Here is a 14442-nt window from a genome sequence, read left to right as displayed (position 1 = left end):
CAGCAAGAAAGATGTTTGGGACGACTGTGGAATCTCCAACACTAGTGTCGTGTCCGCCCCCCCCCCCCCCCAAAACAGGCTAGACAAATATCTAACAGAAGAAGTAAAGTGGGTTCAGACTGGGAGAAGGGAATAGACAACAAGACTGCTTGAAACTCCTTCTATCTGCGTGATTTTGTATTGAACATGCATTCACTTTAGATTTTTCAGTTTGTTCTGTCTAGCCTTCAAAATGTGAAAAGATTTTCTCATATTCTCTTACATGTGGAAAGGACATAATATGAAAGAAGGGCAAGGATTTTTAAATCTCACAAGGATTATTTTTCTTTTATGGAAAATGGAAGAAAGTGGAAGTAGAAACTCAATATTTTCTATCTCAAGTGTCGTTAAAGTGCATGATGATACTGACATGTCTGAGTGCACTATACATGCCTATCTCTGTTGAAAACCCAGTAATGTTTTTTACTATAGTATACCAAAATAAGTGTTAACAAAACCAAAAAGATATACTAATACATTTTATTTCCAAAAACTGTCTACAGACTTATGAAAGTCTGATACACAGTAATAATTTGTGTGACAAAACTCAACCCACATTAACATCGCCTGTAACAGATTTTAAGCAGCCTTACTCATTTCCAAAACATGATGCTTTAAAAGCTTTGATATACACACAAAGCATTTTCATAGATGAGGCCAAAAGTCAGGACATTGCACCACAATTGAAGGAAATACATTATTTTGGCAAAGGAAATTGGAGCAAACTCCATTTCTACTGGAAGGAACCATGGGATCTTTGATGTCCACATAGCATGAATATAACATTTATTTTTAAAGCCTTAACCAAAAGATGCCTCACAAAGTACACAACTCTCAATTTGTCAGCCTTGGTGGTATAAAAGGATGACTCAAGCTTGCTGATATTTAAACAAGTTGTTATAGAAAATCTAGGAATTTTGTATCTTGTACTTAGGTCACTAAGTCACCTTGCATAAACAATACCTATGAAGAAGCTGCCTCTATAATTTTAGTTACATTTGGCCATGAGAACAAAACAGCTGGAGACCAATTTAAACCTTATATGGAAAACAATTCTAGCTAAAAGAAATAAATACATCCTGTGTTAAAATCTGTAACCAGGAAACTCTGAATGACACCATAAATTTTATATATTTAGCTCATGGCACTGCTGTAGAAATAACTACTCTACTACTGTATTTATATTTAGCTGATCAGAAGAAACTAATGGTTACAATCTGGTAGAAATTAAGAAATACTAGATATTTCAAATCTCACAATCATTAAGAGCTTCTAAAAAAAGAAAATCCTCATGATACTTCTAAACTGTACCTTAATCCCCCCAGATTCACAGGTTTATGCAGCACCTTGCTAACCCACAGCAGAAGAGGGGGTCACCAAAGCCTCTAAAGTACCATAGAGTAAGAAAGAGGAAGACTATCTGCTTGTGAGAGAAGTCAGTCACTTCTTCATCAGAGAAACTGATATATCATGTCAGCATTTATTAAATAATACTTAAAAATCGATTTTTCACCATAAACCTGTTTTTGCACAGAACAGGAGTGTATGGCTCCAGTTCATCAAAATCCCTCATTCCACTCCAAACAGCTATTGTATCTGTATAAATATTAATCTGACTGCATAAGAAATATTTAATGTTTAATAGACATTTATAAAACTAAGTTACCTTTCATTAAGTGTAGTCTGTGAGTGGAAAGCACAACTGTGACTGCTGTGCTCCATGCTACAGGTTTCATCACAGCACAGTGATGGAATCAAGTGAACCGGTCCTAAAGAATGAAAATTAATTTAATAATGTTAAAAGTGTTAAAGCTCTGTATAAACTTAGTCTCTGTACTCTTTCAAACTTGAGTATGCCAGTTATATTATAATATATGGATTTAGGAAAGAGATTCCTTATTGCAAAAAATGGGTTCTTTAATTTATTCCTTTCAAATGGAATTACTTATAAGAGCCAAGCCATTCCTCCAGGAGTAATACAGATGCCAGTCATGAATATCTACTTCTAAAATTAATTTACTTTTCAATTAGATACATGTGAGAGGAAGTATCACATTCTGAGCTAAGATATTAGGATGGTACTTAAGCCTGTGGTCTTGTGTTAAATTATGTATTTTATTAACATCATAAATGCATCTGTTCTGATACAACTTCACAAAATCTCAATCATTTGAATTGTTCGGATTTTTGATGTCCTTTAGAGTTCGTATCATGTTCTTAGATACTGTCTGGCAAATCCTTCACACCAGTTTAAGTCTCAAAGCCAGACACAGTGCTACTTTTATCAGAAAGAAGTAAGATAGACATTTAAAGCTATTTTTTAAGTGAAGGGTCATTGGAATGAAAATAGAAAAAAAAAATCATAACCAAACAGCTACTATGTGCTTATTGAGAAATTAGCCTAGGACAAAGGGTAGTTTGACAATGTTAGCTCTGTAGTTAAAGGTAAATTTTGCAACTCAAGTGTTAGATAAATGTTCATTATGACATAAAGTCACTTTTAAGAAGACCTAACATACCACATGTCTGTGATGTGCTTCTCTGGCACTGGCAACAAGTTCTGTGGTCATATTCATTTAGCCGTGGTCTATCAAAACATGACAATTCAGAGCCATTGTAGTGAATGTCTTGTGATCTCAGAGACCCTTTGGACAAAATGAATAAAAATATATATTAGTAAATTACACTCTTTTTCCTGCTCAGAGCCCCCTATCTTCACAGAATGGTTAAATGTCATACTATACAGTATTTTCATACATTTTGCAACTGAAAGACCCACAATGATCAAGTGGTTTCATATAACGCAAACCACAGATTTTGCAAGAAACCCTAGACCAGCTGGTTCAACTACAGCCTCTTCTAGGAAGACATCTGCTCTTATTTTGATGATGATTTGCGAGTATATCTTATTCACTGTTACATTTTCTCAGTGTTTAATGATTCTCAGTGATTCTCATCTGAAATTTTCCACATTCAGCTTTTAGCCACTGGGATTTTGTTTATGTTATCTTAAAGAGCTTTATATTAACAGCAGACTTCCTTTAATCTGTATAATTGTAGGCCAAGGTAAATGAGTTACTAAATTTCACTAACTGGAGTTTGAATTCACTATGTCTGAATTTCTTAAAACTTACATTGTAAAGCATCTTCTCAGTGAGGAACAATTCTTACAATGCCTCTCAATCTTTTTATTTTTGCTTGTGCTGTAAGCAGTGATAACATAAATTCTTCCTAGGTATTATTCTTGTTTGACATCCAGTGTTCATTAGATGCTATAAACATATTTTGATAAAAGATTTTAAAATGATAAATGGGAACTAGAGTGCTTTTGACTTTTCTCTTTCTTAATTTAAATTATGGGGCAGAAAAATATTTATTATAAACAATTTGTGAATTACATTGCTGAGCTGTTATGGATTTTTCTTTTTAAATTTATAAATCTAACTGGCTTAGGCATTTAATTCATCTTGAATATGCCCATAAAACCAAAATTGTTAATGACAAATCTGCTGTCTACAACTGGCCACATTCATTATCTTGACAAGCTAAGTTGTTTCACAATGGCATGTGATGCACAGATCCTCCAAGCTGGTATTTCCACATTGGCACTGCAACTCTATAATGACATCCCAGCTTGGATCCCAAATAGTCCGCATATATCTGTACAGCATCTAACAAACAGAGTATGGCACAGAATTAATTCAGTTGGATTATTTCTGGACATCTGCACAGCATTCTCGCTACAGAAACTCGAGCATCCACAGTGAGCTGGCAAACACGTATGGATATATAGCCTTGGGCTTCTGCTAGCTTGTTCATCTCAATGCTAAACTTGCTTGAATGCTGTAGAAATTTCGTTTATTTACCTACAGAGAGATTCACCAAACTAATACTGGTATATGAATATTACAGAGAAACCGTGATAACTGGAAACTTACAGCTTGGTTTCTTCTCCATAAACTGCCTCTTACAATAGATAACACAAAGAATAAGAAGAGCTAAGAGCACTGTCGCAAGTGCACTGCATATAACAGCTGCTAGAGCAGTGTCGCGAGGACTGGAAGCAGTTGATGGGATCTTCACAAGGTTTACTTTGGTGGTACCTGAAATAAAATTAAATTAGAATTAAGGCAAACTTTAAACATTTCAGGAATATACAGTCATGTAAATGAAAGTCTGGGAAACAGAAGAGGTTCGTAGCACAGAACAAAAAGGATGTTCCATCTGCTAATGTAGAAACATTAGTTGCAAATATAAATAGGTACGATTATCAGCAACCACATTACAAAAAAAACTTAAAAAAATATATTGCAAAATGAGTCGTAATGAGTGCAGATGCACACAAACGCATTCTGACTGTCCATAAGAATGGAGTAAGATCTTCACCATGAAAACAAAGACGTCTCAATTTTTAATTGTCAGATGATTTTAATATAGAGGTAATTTCCTAGTGTATAGTTGAGAAAGCTATCCACTAGAGGGAGTCACAAATACATGAACTTCCCTTAATAAGGAAACTTTCTGAGAACTGAGACACCCACAGAAGTTCAAATGCTGTAAAAGGTACCATTTTGCTTGGTTGCATATGTCATGACACCATAGTCATTTCTAGGATCAAACCTAGGATTTCAACTGTAGTAACTTTTTTTTTAAATTCATTGATAGTTTTTTAATAAAGACAATACTCTAGTAAAAATTCAGCAGCTTGACTTTATATCCATATTAGTAAAGACTTAAGCAATGTTTCTAGCTTTGACAAACATTGTTACTTTTACATGGAAAGTGAAAAAGTATCACAAGTTTTAACTACAACTATTGAAATTCTCTTAAAACTACAAATGGTCTTTTAAAATTAAATTCATATAATCATTTAGGTTGGAAAAGACCCTTAAGAACGTTGAGTCCAACTGTTAACCTAGCACTGCCAAGTCCACCACTAAACCGTGTCCCTAAGCACCACATCTACACGTCTTTTAAACCTCCAAGGATGGTGACTTAACGACTTACCTGGGCAGCGTGTTCCAATGCTTGACAACCCTTTCAGTGAAGAAATTTTTCCTAATATCCAATCTAAACCTCCCCTGGCGCAACTTGAGGCCATTTCCTCTCATCCTATCACTTGTTACTTGGGAAAAAAGACTGACCCCCGCCTTGCTACTACCTCCTTTCAGGTAGCTGTAGAGAGCGATAAGGTCTCCCCTGAGCTTCGTTTTCTCCAGACTAAACAACTCCAGTTCCCTCAGCTGCTCTTTATGAGACCTGTTCTCTAGACCCTTCACCAGCTTCGTTGCTCTTCTTTGGATGCTCTTCTTTTTTGTTACAAAATTCTTTTTTTAAGAACTTACTTATGAATTCTGAGAGCTGATCTGTTTCAATTACTTTGAAGTTCACATCAATTCAACAATATTTTATGAGAAAAGGAACAAAACATTGAGTATTTCTCTGAGAGCAAATTTTTAAAAAAACACAAACCGTATTTTATTAACTTATAAAAATAAGTTAAATGTGCCTGTTTCCTCCTGAAAATCTTTGGTTAAAACTTAAAGACTATAATTCCTAAGAAATGGCCCATGCAGTCATAAGTTTAAATTGTGAGATAAATGTCTGCCAGAGTATATTAAAATCACTAATCAAATGTACATACATACGATTGTTTGATATCCTAACTGCAATATAATAATAGCAGGAGAGAACTTAGTAGCTTAGTACAATCAATGGAATTGCATTACTCAGGAATACTTTTCTCAAATAATTATGGTATTTCCTCTACACACATCAAACATGGGCAACAAAGCATTTACAATACCATATTGTTTTGTTATAATGGGCAGATTGCTAAAAAGCTAGGTATTTTGAAAATCAACTTTATTACATCCAATTCTAAGTCTTCAGACCACTTATACCAAAGAAAATATTAACGTCCAGGAAATAAAGAATCCAAAATTACACCACCACCACCCCCCAACTTATTAAATAAAGACAATTGCTGTGGATTGTAGTTTCATGTAGTTGCTGGTAAGTGGAGGAATGTAAAAAAGTGGAGAGGTCAGATCATGGCTATTATTCAGAAGAATGTTTAGTTGTTAATTTCCTGATTTCAATGTGAAGAAAAACAAGCGTTACTGCATTTACACCTGCTTGAATATTTCTATTTACCTTTGATCTGTACTACTATATTCCACTGTCACATCAAAAGTGTGGAGAGCAAATTTATAGCAGATCTTTTTTATATCCTTTAACTTGCCAAATTCAACAGACTCGAGCTACTAGACAGAGTCCAGCGAAGGGCCACAAAAATGATTGAGGAACTGGAGCCTTCTCACCTATGATGAAAGGCTGAGAGAGCTGGGACTACTCAGCCTGGAGAAGAGAAGGCTCAAGGGGGTATATCTCATCAATGTGTATAAATCCTTGAAGGGAGGGTGCAAAGAGGACAAAGCCAGGCTCCTCTCAGTGGACCAGAGGCAATGGGCACAAACTGAAACACAGGCGGTTCGCCTCTGAACATCAGAAAACACTTTTTTAATTGTGATGGTCACCGAGCACTGACACAGATTGACCACAGTGGTTATGGAGTCTCCCTCCTTGGAGATGCTTAAAAGCCATCTAGACATGTTCCTGGGCAACCAGCTCTAGGTGACTCTGCTTGAGCAGGGGGGTTGAACCGGATGATCTCCATAGGTCCCTTCCTATCTCAACCATTCTGTGATTCTGAGTTATTAAAATACAGCAAATCTCAAACCTCAAGTCAATAAAGCGGCTGAAGTCTCCTACATGAACTAGAAATACATTTTGAAACTTTGTCCTTGTACTGAAATGTTATCATTTTCATTATCATAGCAGATGGTCTCTCTATTATTTGTGTTCCAGATAACACAATGAAATTCCAATTCAGGGTCTCAGGTACTTCTCCTCTTAAATGACTATTACCTGTTCTTCTCTTTATGTTCTTCTATAATTCCTATTACTCACAGAGTTAAGTTCTATGACCTCTTTTCCAGATCTTCATTGTTATTTAAAAGAAAAAGCAGCCAGTGTTGTAATCTTTTTGTTGTAACTTCGATGCTCTTGGCAGCAGCATTGCAATCTTCTGCAGAGAAAACTTTTCATTCAGTTTCTACGATTCTTGCAGTTGTAGTTTTAAGTTTAAACAGACTGCAGAAATTTCTGCATGGTATGTGAAGTTCTGCGATATAATTCTGTGAGAAGCAGTAAAATTATATAAAAAAAAGCTATGTGGGAGGTTGACCCTGGCTGGATGCCAGATGCCCACCAAAGCCACTCTATCACTCCCCCCGCAGCTGAACAGGGGAGAGAAAATATAACAAAAGGCTCACGGGTCAAGATAAGGACAGAGAGAGATCACTCACCAATTACCGTCACAGGCAAAATAGACTTGACTTGGTGAAATTAGTTGAATTTATTACCAATCAAATCAGAGTAGGATAATGAGAAATAAAACCAAATCTTAAAACACCTTCCCCCCACCCCTCCCTTCTTCCCAGGCTTAACTTTACTCCCGATTTTCTCTACCTCCTCCCCCCGAGCAGCACAGGGGAATGGGGGTTGCAGTCAGTTCATCACAGGTTGTGTCTGCCGCTCCTTCCCCCTCGCTCTCTTCCCGGGCTCCAGCGTGGGGTCCCTCCCATGGGAGACAGTCCTCCATGAACTTCTCCAGCGTGAGTCCTTCCCACGGGCTGCAGTTCTTCACAAACTGCTCCAGCGTGGGTCCCTCCCATGGGGTGCAGTCCTTCAGGCACAGACTGCTCCAGCGTGGGTCGCCCGCAGGTTCACAAGTCCTGCCAGAAAACCTGCTCCAGCGTGGGTTCCTCTCTCCACGGGGCCACAGGTCCTGCCAGGAGCCTGCTCCAGCGTGGGGTTCCCACGGGGTCACAGCCTCCTTCGGGAACCCACCTGCTCCGGCGTGGGGTCCTCCCCAGGCTGCAGGTGGATATCTGCTCCACCGGGGACCTCCCTGGGCTGCAGGGGGACAGCCTGCCTCACCAGGGTCTTCCCCACGGGCTGCAGGGGAATCTCTGCGCCGGTGCCTGGAACATCTCCTCCCCCTCCTTCTGCACTGACCTGGGGGTCTGCAGGGTTGTTTTTCTCACATCTTCTCACTCCTCTCTCCAGCTGCAGATTCTGTTCACATTTACCCCCCCCCCCCCCGCCCCGTTCTTAAATCTGTTATCCCAGAGGTGCTACCACTGTTGCTGATGGGCTCGGCCTTGGCCAGCAGCAGGTCCATCTTGGCTCTCTGTCAGACACAGGGGAAGCTTCTAGCAGCTTCTCACAGAAGCCACCCCTGTAGCCCCCCCAAACAAAACCTTGCCATGCAAACCCAATACATTCCACCCCTCGCCTCTGTGAATCACATATTTAAGAATTATCATTAAAATCCACATTCATCACACAAACTTCACAAATTTTACTCACATCAACAAAAAGAATTCCCCACACCAAAATCAAAATAACATCATCACAACACTGAAAAAAGTGGACAATTTACACACAATCCACCCTTGTCCCTTCACCACAATTACAACAATATAAATTCCCCACAATCATTCCACTCTTCACTCTCTAGCTGTGTTCAGTCCATGTTTTGCCCGTTACCTCTCCCAATTACTATCCTTATCTCAAACTCCTCATGGCCCATGTTGAGTCCCTAAAAGGACTGTAGTGGGTTGACCACAGGCACCCACCAAAGCTGCTCTATCACCCCCACCTCCTCCTTGCCACGCAAACCCAATACAAGCTACCTATACAGCAACGTGTGCTGGTGTTGGTGTGAAAACCAAGGACTGTGCTTTCAATTTTAGTCAACTGCTTGATCTAGTCTTTAGAAGGTTAAATACAGCCCGGACAAGTATTTAAAAACAATACAATAAAAAACTGATCAGAACATCTTCAAATATTTTTTGTATCAATATATGTATATCAATACCTGTATCGATGTACCTACCTAGAAGTACTAAATAGTTTTAAGAAATTAAGCCTTCATAATTAGTAGAAAAAAGACTTGTTAATTTTGAAAGCAAAAATAGAACAAGAGAACTGGAGGTGGAACTGCTATATTTTTGTCTCTCTTCATTTGCTCACAAAATGTATCCATTTACAAGTATAATTTCATACTACATATTCTGGGAAATTATAAATTACGTATCTTTCTTTAGTGCCCATCAGCAACATCCAAACTGGAAATACAGCGATTTTATTTTACACTGGGACAGCAAAAAAAAAAAAAAATTTAATTCAGCCATCTAGTTATTTAAGATTTATTTTATTTGGTTGATTGGTTTTTTTTTTTTAACTTGAGAAAGCAATTTTCTATTCCTGAGAATGCCTACCACTCATCTTCACCTTCAAAGAACTTTTTGGAATAGCTACTGTGAGCAGTCCATTGTAGTGTAGCTCTAATTATAATGATAGTGATCTTCCCTGCAGAGACCAACATTTCAGAAGTGGATTGCTATTGTAGAAGTGGCCCGTTGGGCATTGCTGAACTCTGCTTTCAGTGTTACTCAGATATGTATGCATTTTCTTAAACTCCCTCTTTGTTTTCAGGCTCACAGACTTAATGGTCCCATTTCAGTAAAGCAAGGATATGCGTTTTAAACTTTAAACTTGTACTTACATCTATTAAATGATTACATGATTAAATTTAAATATGTAATTAAACACTTTGTGAATTGGACCTGATACATTAAGAAAGGAGGGAGGTGGTGCACACTGTTTTATGATTTTGGAAAGCATATGCATATTATGCATCACAAAAATAAAACAAAAAATATATTTTACTTAAGAAATAGATTTTCTTTTCTAAGTCTTAGTTCCAACATATTCTGGAAAGGTGCTAGTGCTAAAGAAGAACTACCCAAATTACCAAGCTGTCTCCTGCATAATTTTGAGCAGTAAGCCTAAATACACATTCTTCCCTTAATAAACCAATAGTACATTGTAACGTCAGTATATACAAAGGTGTGGTTCTTAAAAGCAAGTAAAGTTTCTGTTAATCCAAGATGGTTAAATAGCAGTAACTCAGCTAATATGGAACATATGAATCCCAGCTGTATCACTAAAACTTCTGCCAATAAACAGAATAGTTGAATTTTCAGCCTATTATACCAAACAACCAGAGACAGGACAAAATGAAAAAGACTTCCTTTATCACTTATTTCATGTTTATTTTCTCAGATTTTTTTTTTCCGAACCATGATTACTTACAGTCACTACTGGAATCAGAATGCCTAAAAGAAAGGTTTCTGTGGTAGATTAACCATGTAAAAATAGAACTTGCAACATTTTACATTTCTTCCATGGATATAATAAATAAATAATAATAATAATAATAATAATAATAATAACAACAACAACAACCACCACCACCACCAAAGTTGAGGAGGATAAAATGTGGATTATGTTTGGGTTTTCTTTCTTACCATATCAAGTCAATACTAACCCAAAGAGGGTTTACTCAATAAAACAAAGCTAATCAAAAATCCACTTAGATAGCGATAACATGGTAACATTAGACAAGAGTGCTATCTTTTAGAGTCAGGATTAAAAATAAGATGCAAAAGTAAATTAAAACGTTGTTAATTCCTGGAATATGGGTATTTCTGGTCAGGAGAGAGAAAAGGAGTATTTCCCTATTATAAAAAGTGTTTGCCCACTACCTTTATGCTGACTGGCCCAAGTCAGTGGTATCAACCTTAATTTGACAAGAATTAAGGGCTCAGACATACCCTCAAGTTATGATAATTTAACAAGTCACTGCCTGTCAGCTGAATTGCAGTGGCTATCTGTATGTGTGCTCTTGATCCATGGAAAATGCAAGGCAATGTGACTTCTCTTAAAACTCCTTCATTTTGAAAAAAGTTTAAAAGATGTTTATGTTCATTTAAAAATAAAAAGGCAATCCCTCTACCTAGTCCCCAAGAAGCAAAAGAATGTATTATGTATAAACATGATGTGTGTATATATAATACAGATACTACACGTATTATATATGTATGTATATATATAATACATGTGTAATATATACTACTGAGTGTTAACTTCAATGGAAAGTAAGTTGTCCTGAGTATATTTCTGAGTCTTTACAAAGCAGCAGATTGTCTCCCTTCCTGATCCTTCAAGTAGGAGGTAAGAAACTTTATTAAAATTTACTGTGGGAGACTGTGGTAAACATGGAGAGAGAGAGTCTCCCAACATCTGTAAAAGGCCATTTGCGTGCATGGCCTACACCCAAAAGTTCATCATGTCAAACCACATTTTTCAAATGTACTCCAAGTGCTGACTTTAAAGCCTTTAGTTTCCAAGTTAGTGTCCTACAACTTTTTTTGTTTTATTTTGCTGGTTTTTGTTATTTTTTTTAATAAATGTACCAAAAAGCCCTAGGGAAGAAAATGACTATTGAAGTATTTAGCCATTGTTTGGAAATCCTGAGAAATGTGCTTATAAACTAAAATCTTCAGAATTTGATTTATTCGTTTCCAAGACCATTTCTCTTGCACTGCATATTTTCACAAGCTCCAACTGCTGACAGCCTTTTATGTTTAAAGTGGTAGAACAATTACACTGTGTATGTGAATTTAAAATATATATGAACTCCACAGCACTGGATACACACCACTATGTCTGTAAGGCACAGTCAATCTCTGCAACGTGTTTTTCTTCTAGTAATTAAGATATGTTAAATCTTGGTGCTACCATGGTCATCTAAATTGAACTGATATACGGGCACAAAAGTAACATTATTTCATACACAAAACTTTCGCCTTTGAGAATTGTCTAGCCATTTAAAAATACTACTACATGAGAATAAAGCCTCAAATCGGGGGTACCCTCAAATAACCTGAAAAAAATCTGAGTAAGCAAAAAATCAGAGGAAATGGGATAAAAATCTGTGTCACTGCTGAACTACATATTCTCTCCCCACCCCCCATAACATAACTGGTTATCAGCGTGAAAAGACAGTATGTCTCTCCTCCGTAAATCAGAAATACTTAGCATGATCTGGTGGCACAAAGTATATGTGGTGGTGTCAGCAATTGCCCTTCTGACTTTTGCTTCTAGCAGCTCACTTTACACCTCTGACAGTTGAAGGTGTCTAATACCTATTTTGCAGAAAATGCAATTTCTTTCTCAGTTGCTTTCATGTATTAAATCAGTATCACATAAAGTTTATGTCAAAACATAGGAGATTGCTAGATACAGCAGAAAAGCTATTTCCCTACTTCACTTCTAACTTGTACTTTTCACCAAATTCTTTTCCAAACATGTTTTGTGAAAAAAGAACACAATATTTTAGGATATTCTCTTGTTCAAATCCAACTATAGAATGCATCCATCCCACCCAGGCTATGAAAGTTGCTTTGTCTTTTCAACAGAAGATGAAAGTAGAAAGTATCTGGTTTGTATTCTGTATGTGCAGTCCCATTTCATCATTAGGACTACCCAGTTACAGAATAAAAACAACCTGCTGCAGTATATGAGTCAGTTAAGCCTGTTTATGACAGTTATTGCTTGTATACACGCTCTATCACTCTCAGTTCCAAAACGCTTATACAAGGTATTACCCACATAAGCAGAAGCGTTTGTATTGCCTAAATGCACACCATTTTCAAGTGGGTAACTACTGTATTATGTGTTTTCTAAAAAAGGAGAGGAAGGCCACATACCATACATATTCACTAGTTAAATGACAACGGCATGTATGTAAATATAAGAGTAAGTATGTCTGAGGGTTGTTTCTTCAGCCAACAGAGAGTAACTCACTTTCATTAATCAAAGTTGTAATTGAACATTGTGAATTCCATGCATACTGGTTACAGATCTGTTCTAAAAGTTTCAAACAAGATCTCCGTGTTGCTGTGTGATGAGCTTGTAGATCGGTGCATGGACTGGTTTTGATTCAGTATGGACTGAAACATGACAGAGTGGAAAGCTCCATCCTCTAACCATGACCAGACAGGCAGGACTGAGAACTGGTAGGGTAGCTGTGATGCTTTATGCCCTCACCTGGGCAGGGAACGTAGGTGCTCTTCCAGCTACGCACTGCTGCCACACTGTATGTATTTCAAGTGCAATTGCTACGTACAACCACAATCACTGAAACTAATACAGTACTATATATGTATTTGTATAAATCCCAGTAAAGTAAGAAGTGAATTGTAAATCAGTCATAAAAGAGTTTTTGCTTCCCTATGACTCAACGAGAAGTAATTTCTAACCCTTCACTTTCTACCCAAATTATTTCCCTCTTTGCCCTGGCTCAGCTGTGGTAAAACCCAGGGAGTAAAGCAAAAGCTTGCATGACAATTGCAAGCCTGTATCCTAAATTTGTTAATACAAACTTTGATAAACATCACTAACAGTCTACGCAGTACATTTTCAAGAGCTATGTTTTTTTTTTGCTTTAACAATGTTTTGTAAAGATAATAACAGTACTCAGCTACCTCTCTTCTGTCTGCAGACTAGATACCTGTTTTGCCATTGGAATCACAGGGTATATTGTGACAATTTTCAGTCACAAAGGTTTTATAGCTTTAGACAATAGGGATTGTATATTCAAACAAAAAATTTATATAAATGAGACATTACAAAACCTACTATATTTGAATATCAATTTATGTGCAGGATCATTTGCTTTTTTTGCTTAAAAAGGAAGTTTTTGAATTGGCCAAATAACCTATCTAGTCCAGAGAGCTAGATGTTCCAGCAGCAATAAAAAAATTCAATAAAATTTTAGTACCCTTTCCTTGTTGCTTCCTGGCCTACAAATAAAATACAAAATAAGTGGGTTAAGGAAAGTGAAATCCTCATGGTTAGAGACATTCCCACTCTTCAAAATCTCTGTAATGTATTAACATTTTTTGTTACTGAATGTGAAAAAACATAAATGCCAAGGAAATTCTTCCAGCTATTAGAAATTCCATGCAGAAAGAGCCTACTTCTAAGAAGTAACTAATAAAAAATAAGTACTGAAAGAGATCTGGAAATATATGTGTGTGTCCACGTACGTTCAACACTGGAAGAATTTATTACATTAAATTTTAAAAAGGTTATTTCTGAATCAAGAGAATATATGAGAAATAAAATACAAGAGTCCCACAACTTTCAGATAAGCTTTTGAATAATCTAAAACTCAATGCACATACCAAAATAAAGTGGCATCAATTTTATATCCATTTTGAAGAATGACAAAGGACTTGATCTTTTGGCACTGGTCTTAAGTATGCAAAGGTTAAGCCCTAAAATCTGTAATTTTTAAATCCAAGGTCTGTATCTGGGAAACTAGAGGCCCATACTAGATCACATACTTCCTATATAGCACGAAGAAAAGTTAAACAGAATAGAATCTGAAATATCTGTCACACCAAGTAACATGGTGCCTAA

General features: G+C 36.8%; 1 protein-coding gene across 2 annotated transcripts in view; it reads right to left on the bottom strand.

The window, feature by feature from the left end:
- TNFRSF19 (TNF receptor superfamily member 19) overlaps window positions 1–14442 on the bottom strand; it is a 62416-nt gene that overhangs the window by 5720 nt on the left and 42254 nt on the right. For both annotated transcript variants that reach the window (XM_052812874.1, XM_052812875.1), the window contains 3 exons: window positions 3978–4142; window positions 2559–2684; window positions 1706–1808 (listed from right to left, as the gene is read on the bottom strand). In XM_052812874.1, the coding sequence (XP_052668834.1) occupies window positions 1706–1808; window positions 2559–2684; window positions 3978–4142 (394 nt within the window). The remainder of the gene's footprint in view (window positions 1–1705; window positions 1809–2558; window positions 2685–3977; window positions 4143–14442) is intronic.

This window comes from Harpia harpyja, chromosome 17, assembly GCF_026419915.1.
Source record: "Harpia harpyja isolate bHarHar1 chromosome 17, bHarHar1 primary haplotype, whole genome shotgun sequence".
NCBI lineage: Eukaryota > Metazoa > Chordata > Aves > Accipitriformes > Accipitridae > Harpia > Harpia harpyja.
The sequence above is the reverse complement of the archived record's forward strand: the minus strand, read 5'-3'. Positions and strand labels throughout refer to the sequence as shown.